General features: G+C 47.5%; 1 protein-coding gene across 3 annotated transcripts in view; it reads left to right on the top strand.

Moving 5' to 3' along the window:
* Positions 1–225: 225 nt before the first annotated feature.
* Positions 226–12,566, top strand: part of LOC119461467 (uncharacterized) — a 32,073-nt gene continuing 19,732 nt past the window's right edge. The window contains exons 1-5 of one of the 3 annotated variants that reach the window (XM_037722783.2): positions 485–620; positions 10,177–10,251; positions 10,784–10,873; positions 10,939–11,029; positions 12,223–12,306. In XM_037722783.2, coding sequence (XP_037578711.1) covers positions 618–620; positions 10,177–10,251; positions 10,784–10,873; positions 10,939–11,029; positions 12,223–12,306 — 343 coding nt within the window. In that variant the 5' untranslated portion in view covers positions 485–617. Of the gene's footprint in view, positions 621–10,176; positions 10,252–10,783; positions 10,874–10,938; positions 11,030–12,222; positions 12,307–12,566 lie in introns of all 3 variants that reach the window. The other 2 variants (XM_049672731.1, XM_049672732.1) reach the window with 2 other exon arrangements.

The raw sequence follows: 12,566 nt of genomic DNA, 5'->3' as shown, positions 1-12,566 counted from the left end.
TTATTATTCCACCACGGCTCCTTTCATGCTCCCAGATATACGTTTTCCATAGGCTAATACTTTGTTTCTCGGTCGTAAAACTAGGCGTATAGCAGACAACGATCGCGATGGCGTGACGTCATGCGCGCGAAGTGATAATTCCTTTACGCTGCACCCACTGAGCATGCGCAGAACCATTCGGTGCCGCCGTTAGACAGCGCTGGTAGTATCGAATGCCACGGGCCCTCGTGTTCACGCTGAAAAACATCCAAGACGATATCTGTGCCCACCCGGACGGCGTGTCAGGTGCGGCGTTGGCCGAGCTACTGATCCCGCCACACCTTGAAAGCCAACAGGCGACACGAATTCAGCCTTTTGTGCGCCGCGTTTATTCTCCGCTGTCAGGATGGCCAACGAAGAAAGCTTGGCGCGATTGCGTTCGGAACTCGAGAAGCTTACGGAACAAGATTTTCAGTACCTGCAGAGTACATATAGAGACAACCTGTGGTGGTTTCCGTCTCTACCAACGCCGGCTGGGACAAGCACGGTCGACGCTGTCATTGAAGCACTTCGGAGAGTAGAGACAAGCCTGGAATTGCTCACTCTGACGCTCACTAACGTGGTGCGACACCTGCTCAATGGTAAGCAGTGCCATTTTTTTTTTAAATTAGTGCGTCTACCTGCAGATGCGATGGCCGCGCCACTTGTGGTACAGGCGCGAACAGCCGCGTCTGTAAAGCGTGCCAAACTCAATCACGATGCGGCGAAAACAGCTACCGACCGTAACTCGGACGAAGACTGAGAATTTTAAGAAGCGTGCTCGCAGGCCTGCAGATCTGTTTGACTATAGGCTCGGGTGGCCCTTTTATCGGCCGATTGGCGCACTTCATGTACAGGTGCCCACAAAATAACTCGGAACGCCACACCGGTGGCCGCTTGTCGGCGGAGCGCACCCGCGGAAACATACAGCCTTGGTCTGCGCGTGCGCGGCCTCCCTGGTAAGAAAGCCTCGCTCCCTAGTGCATCTAGATAGGCGTTGCTTTGCGTCACAAAACTTGCGGTTTGTCGCGCTGCGACAACACATCTAGAGAGAGAGAGAGAGAGAGAGAGAGGGGGGTGTTCGGGGCGTGTAGGCGGCAGCGTGCTCGCGCGCTCTGCAGTGTTATCTCTAAACGCCCGCGTAATCCTTGTGGCGTAATCTCGTCGGAATCTGCGTCCATTCTGATAGTCCTGATTTCTGGAGAGCTTGCGTGGATATGGAATCCAGGAGCGTTTATAGCACAGTGGTGAACATTGAGTTCACCATGCTCTACTTTTATTTACACCTAACGGCTTGGATATCTGAGTTCATTATTTCGCCTGAACAAACTATGAATTCTTCGCTTATATTTCAGGCACGTGGGCGAGCGCCACGGATCGCCTATATAATAGCACTGGAGTGCACTTTTCAACCGGATTATCGCGTTGCGCGATGTATTTTAGTCCTTGTGCAATTATATTCCGAGCCGTATTTACTACTTGGGAATAAGATCAGAACTTTGACTGTAACACACGACGGCTCCTTTAACAAGGATGACTGCGTACAGTAATAAAGTTTTGAAAATGACATCAGAAAGCGTATTCCAACACGCAAATTTCATGCAGAGGAAATAATTTTATGCATCCGGCACTATAATAAAGGTCTATTCAATGCTTCGCAGTCACGATGAACATCGCATAGAGCGCTATTATTTACGAAATCTGGCCGCTTCGCTGCACTTTCAGTTGAGAGTATTTTAAAATTTTATCGCGTGTCTGCGTTGGTTGGCGCAAATATTCAATTTTTCGTTCAGTGTCGTATTACGTTGCTAATCAAGGGGGTGTTCAGCTGTGTGAGTAAAATGCGTATAAAAAAAAGACGTTTCAGTGGGGTCCCATATCTATTGCTAAGACAGCTTTGACGGCGAAAGCTTTACTGCGTTGACGTCATTTTATTTGCGATTGTTTGCTTATGTTGATTAATTAAGTAACTACTAATTGGTCGTAATTCGGTTTAATTGCTTTCTTACTTGCTTTTACGGAGTCTTTAATTGACCCTTATTAGTATGTACTGCTCTTTGGAACTCTTAATTAGTCTTAATTTTGCGTGACCATTCTTATCACGGAGTCTCGAATTGATGTTAAGTAGTCTCTATTACTGTTCGCAACCCTTAATTACTTTTAATTAAGCTAAGCACGAGGTCGCGAGATCAAATCCTGGCCGTGGCGGCCGTATTTCAATGGGGGCGAAATGCAAAAATGCCCGTGTCTTGTGCACTGCATGCGGGCATGTTAAACATCCCCTGGGGGTCAAAATTAATCCCGAGTCTCCCACTACGGCGTGTCTCATAATCAGATCATGGTTTTGGGACGTAAAACCCCAGAATTTTTCTCTAAGGAGGGTGTAACATAGTGTGATGTGACACTGCAGAGATACGGAACGGGATAACATCTGTTGCTCCTTCTTGAAAAACGTGTATCACGTGAGGAGCTAGCGGGAAGTGTACTTGATAGTGCCGCTCCGAAATAAGATTGCGGTGACAAGCGAGTCTTACGTATACCGGTGCGGACAAAAGCAATTGGAACAGGGGAGCTGTGGCCGAACTGCAGCTGAGTGCCCTCTAGCCGTACCGCGGCTAGAAATTGGATGACGTGCATGGGCTTAGGTTGGCATTCATAACCACTTCTCATCTACCGATCTGTCTTTACCTGTAGATCGAAGCAAGGTTCGCAGCTTCTGCGGCTGAACACTCGCTAAAGCGTGATCGCACTGATAGCGCAGCTGTTTGTGTAGTTCGCAAGCGCTAAACACGCCCCCGTGACACAGGCAAGTATATAAATGGTATCGGGCGACATCATGCAAGCGAGCGTTGCAGCTTCGCCGCCGACGCTGCGAACGTTGCCGACGACTCCTCGATCTACGCGTAAAGAAGCAAATCGAGAGGAGCGTACTGGCTGTGAGCACCGGCATGCGCTCATGAGGGATCCAATTCCTTGCTTCCTCGCCAAGTCTGCTAGACGGTATTTTAGTTTGGCCACAGCTCCACTTTTCTAATTTTGTCTGGAGTGCTCAGCGCTTGAAACGCGATACTCGGAGCGCATGGCGGCCGGCACTTTTCTGCACCAGCGGTGAGCGCTCGGTGATCGCTGGGAGGCCAAATGTTGTCACATTGCGGCACAAAGGCTTTCGTTGTCACCGTATAACGCAATGCATCGGGTGGCTATCTCAAGAGCCCGCCAGTGGTGCCAAAATGCCGCCAGCCACGCGTTTCGAGTATCGCGTTTGAATCGCTGAGCACTGTACAGTCGACCGCAAACGCATACGGACCACGCATGCGCGTTTTAAACGGCCTCTTCACGCCACTTCCGGTGCGCCAGCCTAAAAATATGTTCTGAATTAGGTTGTTCGCCGACGTGTCAATGTTCTAGCTCGGCGCGAGGCTACTCTTTTGCTCACGCAACGTGCTCTACTGCACGGCAGTCATGATGACGCGCTTCTGTCTCGAGAGCAGTGCCATTTGAACTGATGCTGCTGATATCAGCAGAATCAGGCCGCCTGCCGCTGACATATCATTTCATGACGCTGAAATAAAGCGAAAGAATATTGGGTGTCCTACCCAGGTGCCTAGTGCATTAACGGAGACCTTACCGCAACGTTAACAAAACAGACGACTTGCGATTGTATGTGTATTCGTAATATTACACCACTGACTGCCCACTGTTCAGGTTTCCTATGCGTACTTTGTCGGACATAAGTCTGCTGAACGCCTAAATATGTGCTGCCGTCACTTCAGCACGTGTGGGATTCTGTGTGTAATGCGGTGCAGCCTGCCTGAGTCGGCGCAGGCCGCGCAGATCGGCGCGCTCCTTACTGCTGCAATAACTGCCACACCTGCTTTGATAAGTTGGCGCGCGCTTTCCCAGCCACAAAACGCATTCTATTCAGTGCCCCTTGACGCGATACTATCCCTAAATTAACCGTTAACTAACCGAAGCAGAGAAGCCCCACTCGACCTTCTCCGAAGAGTTAGCTCCACTGACCGTTCTTCAAATGACATTGTTTCCGTTCGCCAACAGGTGCGAGTGACCCTTGCCGTGAAGAGTGCGTTGTCACTTAAAGCAGTTCTTGACTGACGTTTCTTCAGGAGACTGCTTTAATCCTACCGCTATGCAGACCACTAATAAAAACTTGAAAATTGGTAGTGCGAACTATATGGCGTCGTATGAGGCTTCGTAGTTCTGCATACATACGTTTAAAATCATTTCCAGCTGCGCCCGTACAGTATACACAGTCATAATTTGGTGCTGTTTAGTCTGCTTAAGATAGTGAATGCTCTAAAAAAGGATGATGCACAGACGTGACGCAGTAAATCTGCAGTGGCTCATTCCGACGGTATTCGGTGCCGGCGCGGCTGGAGGTTAGTTTTTGAAAGAAGCAATAGCTCTGTGTTGAATGCGCAATAGATGGGGGTCTGGTGTGGACCGCGAGAAGCGCACAGGAGTTTTTTTTTTTTTTTTTACCTGGGCCGGAATCCACAAAAAAAACGTGTTATTTACAACCATTCGCAACAAGATCTTGCGACACGCCCTTGACAAGTGTAGTTCACGCGATACATTCGGAATCATCATGGTACGGCGTTAGCGCTCGTTTAGATATTTAAGAAAAGTGTTATCAAAACAGGAAAAAAAAATCTGCCGTCGCTGAATTTGTATATATTGTCACGTAGTAGTTGCGGTGAAGAGAACAGTCGCGAAACTGTGAATGACGAAATGGACTTTTTATTGGGCGAACCTGTGCCCACAAAAGCAAGTTGCACTCGAAGCACAACGATAGCGGCGAACACAGTCGGCGATCGTCGAAATGTGATCAGCGGCGAAACGCATCGGCTTTTCTACATCAGTCATCGAAGGTTCCAGAGTAATCCATGGTGCCCTCGTGTCTTCCAGAAAGCACTAGACAGTTCGTGTCGATCATACAAACATATTACATAAGCGTCGGTGACAACAGACAACCGGATAGAAGCATCGACAACGTTCGAGAAACTTCCGATACATGCAGGCGCGTCCTGCGCCGAGCTGATAATGTTAAACATTTGTTAGCTGATGAAAAGCGGTCAACTGTGAAAGATAAAAAAGTGCGCGTGTCTATATATATAACAATCCGCATAGAAATTCTATGCTATACACGAAGTTGCTCGGAGCTAGAACGCGAACGCTTAAAGCGCACGGCATTGCTAAGCGTGCATTCACTCTGCGAAAGGTCGTCTGCTACGCTCAAGCGGTGTAGATGGCGCCACGGTCGAGGAAGGAGCGCCACAAGAGAGGAGAAACGAGAAGGAGGGAAGGCGGAGGAGGAGAGCGTCGCTACTTTTTATTTAGAGGGGCTTTATGTAATCAAACTTTAAGGCGTCGCCTTGCGTTCATTTTTTATAAAAGAAAAAAGAACCAGAAAAAGGCGAAATAGTCATAACCTCGGATGTTAAAACTCTTTAATCTTGATTACAAGATGAACTCTGCAGTGAAAAGTGCAAGAAGACGCAGAAGATTTGTTGTGTCTACCAATATTCCAAATGCACGCGCCTTTTAAAACAATGATAGGCTGAAAACGCAAACGCTCACTTTACATTTAAGCACCAACATCGCTATATAGCTGCCAAGGACCAGAAAAAAAGCTTTATTCGAAATAGGCCGGTATTTTGTAGCGATGCCTTTCCAATGCTAATGCCTTTTCGCGCTTTTCGCTCTTGGTCAACGGTCAGAGCGACGGTCCGCTCACGTTATCAATGGGATCAGCCGGCCGTGAGCGGTGGATGATAAGACTAGTATAGAATAAAGCATAACGCATCGCTACAAAATACCAGCCATAGTCTGCAGCTCCACGTCACGTTTCGTCATCTTGATGAAAACGCAGAGTTGCGTTTTGCAATTACTTCCGCTTCCCGACACAAACTTCAAAAGACGTGACCTTTCGACAGCCTATCAGAGCCAGCATGGCGAAACATGTCGACAATAGAGCCTTTGGCTGAAACACGCAGCTTCTAGCTCCATAGACACTATCGCCAGTGTTCCCTGTAGTGCTTCTTTTATGGAACTCAATGTTGCGCAAGAGTGTAGTTACGCGGTAGCCAGCGTACGCTGCGTCCGTCCGGCGTCCGCTCCAATGCCCTTGTATCTGCGCCAGGTGCGTGGTGCGTCCTATTGCAGACGCTATCTGAAACGCTGTAGAAGCGTCACAGGCGCGTTTCTCTATTGCGCTTTTTTAATCGCTCGCACGCGTGCAGGCATCGTTCTGCAGGCGTTTGCCGTCATCTGGAGGGTGCGGCATTTGCTCTCGGCCCAGCGTGTGATTTCGCCTGTCGATCAGACGTCGAAAGCTACACGGCCTTCGCGTATTGCATTATACTTCGCTGCTGTGAAGATGGACCGAGAAAGATGGACTGACTTACGTCTGCATCTGAAGCTGCTGACAGAACTGGAACTAAGATCACTGGCAAGCGAGAATCAGGCGTGGTTTCCCCCGGCACAGAGGATGGTGAGGAACGGTGCGGTCGCCGCCATCATTGACGCCATCCGGCAAGCCGACTCGGAAGATGAGTGTCGGCGACGCGTCGCGTGGCTCTATTGCTGGCTGGTGGCAGTACGACGACGGCACGTTGGTTCCTGGCTGCTTTTTCACATTAAGACGCCCGGTGCCCTTCAGAACTACGACGCTGTTTTCAAGCTCTCGGCTTCGAAGTTGGCCTCGTCTAACTGTGCGAAGTGGCGCTAGAACACGTCGTAGTGGATGGCGGCGTTTACGCGTGCCTGCTGACCAAGGACCGACGGTACACGTCTGCGGATATGCATGAGGTCTACTTGGTCACGTGGTGCGACAAGCCGCTCCTGGCCATATGTGCGCCGGGCTCATTGCGACGCCGACTGAACGCCGCTTTGGACGCCGCGCTCCCAGACGTTCCGGTCAGGATGCTGCCCGTCTGTCGCGAGCACCTTGGCATGGCGTTGTTGGAGGGTCTCGAACTGATCGGCGACTTGCCGAAGCAAAGTGTGCCACGGTCGTTAGCGTGAAACTCGGCACGACTCCAACTCGATGAGTGTACGAAGCCGTCAAGTGCGCTCTTCGGCCGCAATCTTATAGGATCGTGTGATTTTAGCATGCCAACTGTTTTTGAGTGTTTTATTCGGTAATCAAAGGAATAAATGGAATGTGTCACGTTTCCTGCGGACACCCTTGCAATTGAAATGGCCATTTTATTGCGATAGCAAATACATGCGCCTTTCAGCGACAGTTTAAAGACAGCGCTCTGTGTAAGTTTTTGTCCTCGTGTGAATGTGAAATTCGGCGCTGGTTAGCTGATATGGATAAGCAACTACAGGAAACTCGAGCGGCGTTCATCTCCGAGTTGCGCGGGCATCTGCGGCGCATCGCCAGCCCACGCTCTGTGGCTGCCGAGGCACATTGAAGCTCACGGAATCTACCACGGAGAGGGAGCGGGGGCGATAAATAAAAGTGAGGGAGCAGGGGCGTAATCTTAGAACGGTTCAGGAATGCGAACCATTCGCTTGCCCTCACGTGATTGGTCAGAATTGTGGTTGCGTCAGCGGCTGTCAGAGACAGCGGGGCGGTACCGCAAATTTTGATCACGTCACGCATCTGTCAATCATTTTGAAAGCGAAGCCGTCGTTGGCCAAGAGCGGAATCGGCGAAGAGGTAGTGCGCTTTGGGTTCTGTTGCGGCGGCTTGGCTGTTGGCTTGCGACCATGGCCGGACTGCCCCGAAGGCGGAATTCATTTTCCAAGGCAGCTGGGCCCTCGTACTGTGGCGCCGCCACACGGGAGAACGTGAACCACGACATCGGCTCGGATCTGTTTGTGCCCCGGTGCCGCGGCGGAAGCCGCGGTGCCTGGAGCCAACGCGAAGCGGCGGTCGTTGTGGTGTTGCGGAGCGCAGCGTAGCAACACCACAACGACCGCCGCTTCGTGTTGCTACGTTGCGGAGCGCAGCGTAGCAACACCCCAAATAAAAGAAAATACTCCCAGTCAGGTAGACTGCTCCATCCCTGATAGTGAGATTATATTTGGATCATCAAAACAGTGATGCGTTTATTTAGGAATACCATCGATCCCTTAACAGCAGCCACAGTTGTGCGTACAAGTCTGGCAGGTGACAGTGGTCTGCCTTTCCCGTCCTTCGGCTATTCCTAAAGAAACGCATCACTGTTTTGATGATCCAAATATAATCGCACTATCAGGAAGGGAGTAGTCTACCTGACTGGAGCAGTATTTCTTTATTTGGGGTGTTGCTACGCAGCGCTCCGCAACACCCCAACGACCAGCACTTCGCGTCGGCGACTGGCACCGCGGCCACCGGGGCACAAACAGATCCGAGGCGCCGCTGTGGTTCACGTTCTCCCATGCGGCGGCGCCACAGTCTGAGGGCCCAGCTGCCCTGGAAAAAGAATTGCGCGCCCCGAAGACCCGGGGGCGTCGCGCGCGCGCGGGTTGGTGTAATTAGGGACTTTAGGTGGATGCCCTCGTCGTCTGCTTATCGTTGCTCTCCCGATGTCGACGATTGATGGAGGTTGCTAGAGGTATGCATTCGAAGAGATGGCGGACAATTATTTGCGGCGTCACTGTTGGCTTTCAAAGTAGACCTTTTTCTGGCTGTGCTCCGAACTGAAGTAGACTCGGGTGCCAGTGGCGATTCCACGGAGAGGAAGGATTGCACGGTACGGTTCCACGCCACCGGCCTGCAGCTTCCAGAGGTCTGTCGTAAGCGAAGCATTCACTGGAATGGTCTAGATTACGGTCGCCGACACTGTTCACGAAGTTAATTGCTCTCACAATTACTGTTGTGAGAAGCAATGTTGGTGAGTCATGATTCTGGTGAATCTTTTGTGTGAGCACTTAATTTGTCTTGCTTTTTCCTCAATTTCAACACTGTGATAAGCTGCGACGATAAGCTGCTTTCAGCTTGAATGGATATAAAACTATAAAGATTTTGACGCGTCTTCACAAAGATGTAAAGTAATTCTGCCAGCGTGAAAACATATGACACGCCAGAAGATGTAACATTTCGTTTGTTAATCGCTGCCGAGTATATGTTGCCATAATTTTTCGAAGCATGTCACTAAAATAACTCAAAATGTTGCTAAGCTTCTGATAAATTGTGCTGCAATGCCGCTAAATGTATCGTTACAGATTATGAGTAAATTATAAGTAACGTAGGACGTTTTGCAACCCCAATGTACGCTAGCATGGCGTAACTCGATACCGAAACGTTTCACGTTTACCTAGAGCCCGTGCGTAAGATGTATAGACAGTTTTTACCAGCAGTGTGTCGTGGGCTTTTGCTATACATTAATTACATAATGAATGATGAAAGCTGAAATTCGACATTTACCCTCAGATAATAGCAAGCAATAGTTTTTCTAGCATTCAAAGATAGTTGGTTCACATTTTGCCTGAAAATTTTTCTAGTTCTGAGCGCTCCTGAACGGATAGCAAAATTCTAGAAGATACAGAGTCGCATGTTAGCACGGCAATGACAATTACATGACCTTTATGCAGATCAACTACAACCTTGCCGTCCCTTGGTCTATCTCCGCAGTACTGATTTGTCCGAAACCCGTGCAATAAGCCAGCAGTGTGTTCAAGCTCACGCGAACGAGCCTAGGTTCTCTTATGTATACATCGTTACATAGTCAATGTATCTGTTAATGACCGAACGTATTTTATGAAAGGTCACGCAGAGTGTTCAGACCCATTCAAATTGGTGTCGTGTAAAAAAAAAGCATTTTGTGAGCACAGTGCGAATCCTGGGAAGGCAATCATCGTTTCATCATGTTTGCAGAGCCTATGTGTCGTACAGTCAGTTTTGGCTGCTCACATGTACCTTTCGAATAATAGCAGTCTAGATGGCTATTTCCGAAAGAAATTTCCTAACTTCGAATCCGCTAAAATGTCGCTAATTATGTCACGTCGCTAAAAAGTCACCTGTCGCTAAATTAAAAAAAACAACATTGTCACTGCACAGATATAAAAGTCGCTAAATCTAGCGACAAAATCGTTAAAATGGCAACACTGCCGAGTATGCAAGCAAATTGGTGAAGATGTGGTACAAGTCACCGAGCAAACCTAGTGTTTTTTTTTTCTTTTTTTCTTTTTCCTTTTTTTTTTCAGGGCGAAGTGATGACCAGCTTGATAACCCAATGGCCCCCATTTGCGAGGAAGCGCCTCAGCCTAGCTCATCAAAACGTACGTAGATAAATTAAAGTACCTAGTACGTAATGAAGTAGATCAAAATTACCGATGAATTATTATATCATAAGCTTAATACTCAAATAGGCGTTCCAGATGGCATAACATTGATTGAGGATGAGGTCCTGGATGAAAACCTAGTGTCTTCCTTTGCTAAAGAAGCTTTACTGCCTAGGTCTTCAGAAATATGTGCATCTATGAAGTAAATTGATTGATTTGTGCACAAATTCTTAATGTGGGTAGCACCGATTTGCTTAAGTATAAGATCTAATATTAAAACCTAGTGTCTTGCTTTGCACAAGGCTCTTCAGAAAGTATGTGGGGGCTGTAAAGCAAATTGTCATATCTTGAAATTTGCTCGAAATTCTCGTTGTAGAAGTCTGATCACGAATTGGCAATGTTCTCATGGAAGAAACTTCATTAGATTTTATCTTACAGGAAGCCTCACAGCCTGGCTCTTCAGAGTGTGCGTGGGGCTAGAGTCGAGAAATTTTCACATGTTGAGGTTTCTGCCGAATTCTCATTGCAGATGGCATGTTACCAAATGAATATACTGCCATGGAAGAAATTCCAGTGGATTACACTCCTCGGGAAGCTTCGGTTCCTGGCTTTTCAAACAGTATGTTGTGGCTAGATTAGAGAAATACTCATGTCCTAAGTTTTTTGACGAAATAACTGTTGCAGACAGCTTGCCAGGGATTGGCTATGCTGACATGGAAGGAACTACGCCCTATTCCTCTCCCTCTGAAGCTTCACAGCCCTGGCTGTTCAAAAGGTATGCGGGAAGCAGGAATGGAAACAGCCGTATCTTGAATTTTGCTGCCAAATGCATGTTGTAAACTTTGCCATGGACAGACGGTGCTGCTGAGGCAAAAGTCACAGCGGCTTCCGTTACCCAGGACGCTTCACAGCCTAGCTGTCCGAAATGCATGTTAAAGCTCAACCATGAAATTACTTTGACATTTCTCTTGTTGCAGATAGCTTGGTCTGGATTGATGATCTCAATTTATATTTCAACATGCCCAAGAGATGTGACAATAAAGGAGCATCAGACTAGTATTCAACTGAGATAGCTGGTTCATAGCTAAAACGAATTTGAACAGCTGAACTGAAAACTGCGTAAAGTGCGTATTTAGTCATGTAAAAATGTTGCCCTTCCATCAATGACATACCCACACCTCTTCTATCTTTTCTGTGTTGTGATATATCTGCGTGACCTCTTAATACGTATATTCATCTGATCGAAACCACGTTTGTCTAAAGGTGATAAAGCCAAAACAGAAGTTACGGTTCTGTATTTCTGCCTCATTATCCTTTTCTATTTGCTACGCTTCATGCGTTTAGGTGACAAATGTTTCCCATAAATAAAAAAATAATTTTAGCAAATTACTGAATGCCTCGACGGAAAATACGGCATTTTATAACTTTCTGCAGCGATCCGATTCTAATTTATTTGTACCATACCGTCGTTACATGTGGTACTTATCACACGTGCAGCTTGTTCTTCGCGGGCTACAATATTTTCCTCTTTGATACAGACAAGTTCTTAGGCTTTTGTTTGTGCGAGCCACAACATCTTCGCGTTTTGCGGAGTTAAATTTTCATCAAACTTGATCTACTTCTGCAGGTACTCGCATATGCTTACTTAACAATTATACCTTCGTAGTTATCCTAGAAAGTCTAGTGAGTAAAACAGGGGCTTTGTCCAGCCGAGGGGAGGGCGCTCAAATTTTGAACGTCATCTGTGCATGAGGGGGCAGTTGAGCTTTGTAGCTAGATAAATCACTTTGAAGATGCCAAACCGAACCGTTACCTTAGACTAGGTTCCGATTCAGAATATGATCTAGGATCGCAACAGAGTATATGCCTTTCCCTAGACCGGTTCTCAGCTGCGTGGTTCAGACATTACGTATAAGCTAAGCTATAAAAACTTATGTTTGAAGGTGTGTTCTCAAATGCCTATCGCAGGGAGCAAGCCGGGGTTCAAGTTTCAAAACTTCTCTGGTGACTTACCTGAAGATGAAGAAACGTATGACATTGGAAGCGACCCAGGTACAAAATATTGACATATTGTTTCGGGGAGAATAACTTCAAAACAAAAAAAAAAGTTTACTTGAGAATCAAGAACTATTAAATTCGAAGAACTTGTCAAAATAAAGATTGCTTAGCAGTTATCGTAGTGGAAGGTTATTTTCGTGTAATATTACTTCATATCTGATCATTGTCACCTTATTGTGCGCAGCTATACCTCGCTGTCACGCTGGGCGTGGTTATCCTCAACAAGTTAACAGAAATATAGATTGCCTAGAATT

The sequence above is a fragment of the Dermacentor silvarum genome, chromosome 8, assembly GCF_013339745.2.
Source record: "Dermacentor silvarum isolate Dsil-2018 chromosome 8, BIME_Dsil_1.4, whole genome shotgun sequence".
NCBI classification, from domain to species: domain Eukaryota; kingdom Metazoa; phylum Arthropoda; class Arachnida; order Ixodida; family Ixodidae; genus Dermacentor; species Dermacentor silvarum.
This window is presented reverse-complemented; position numbering and strand designations above follow the sequence as displayed.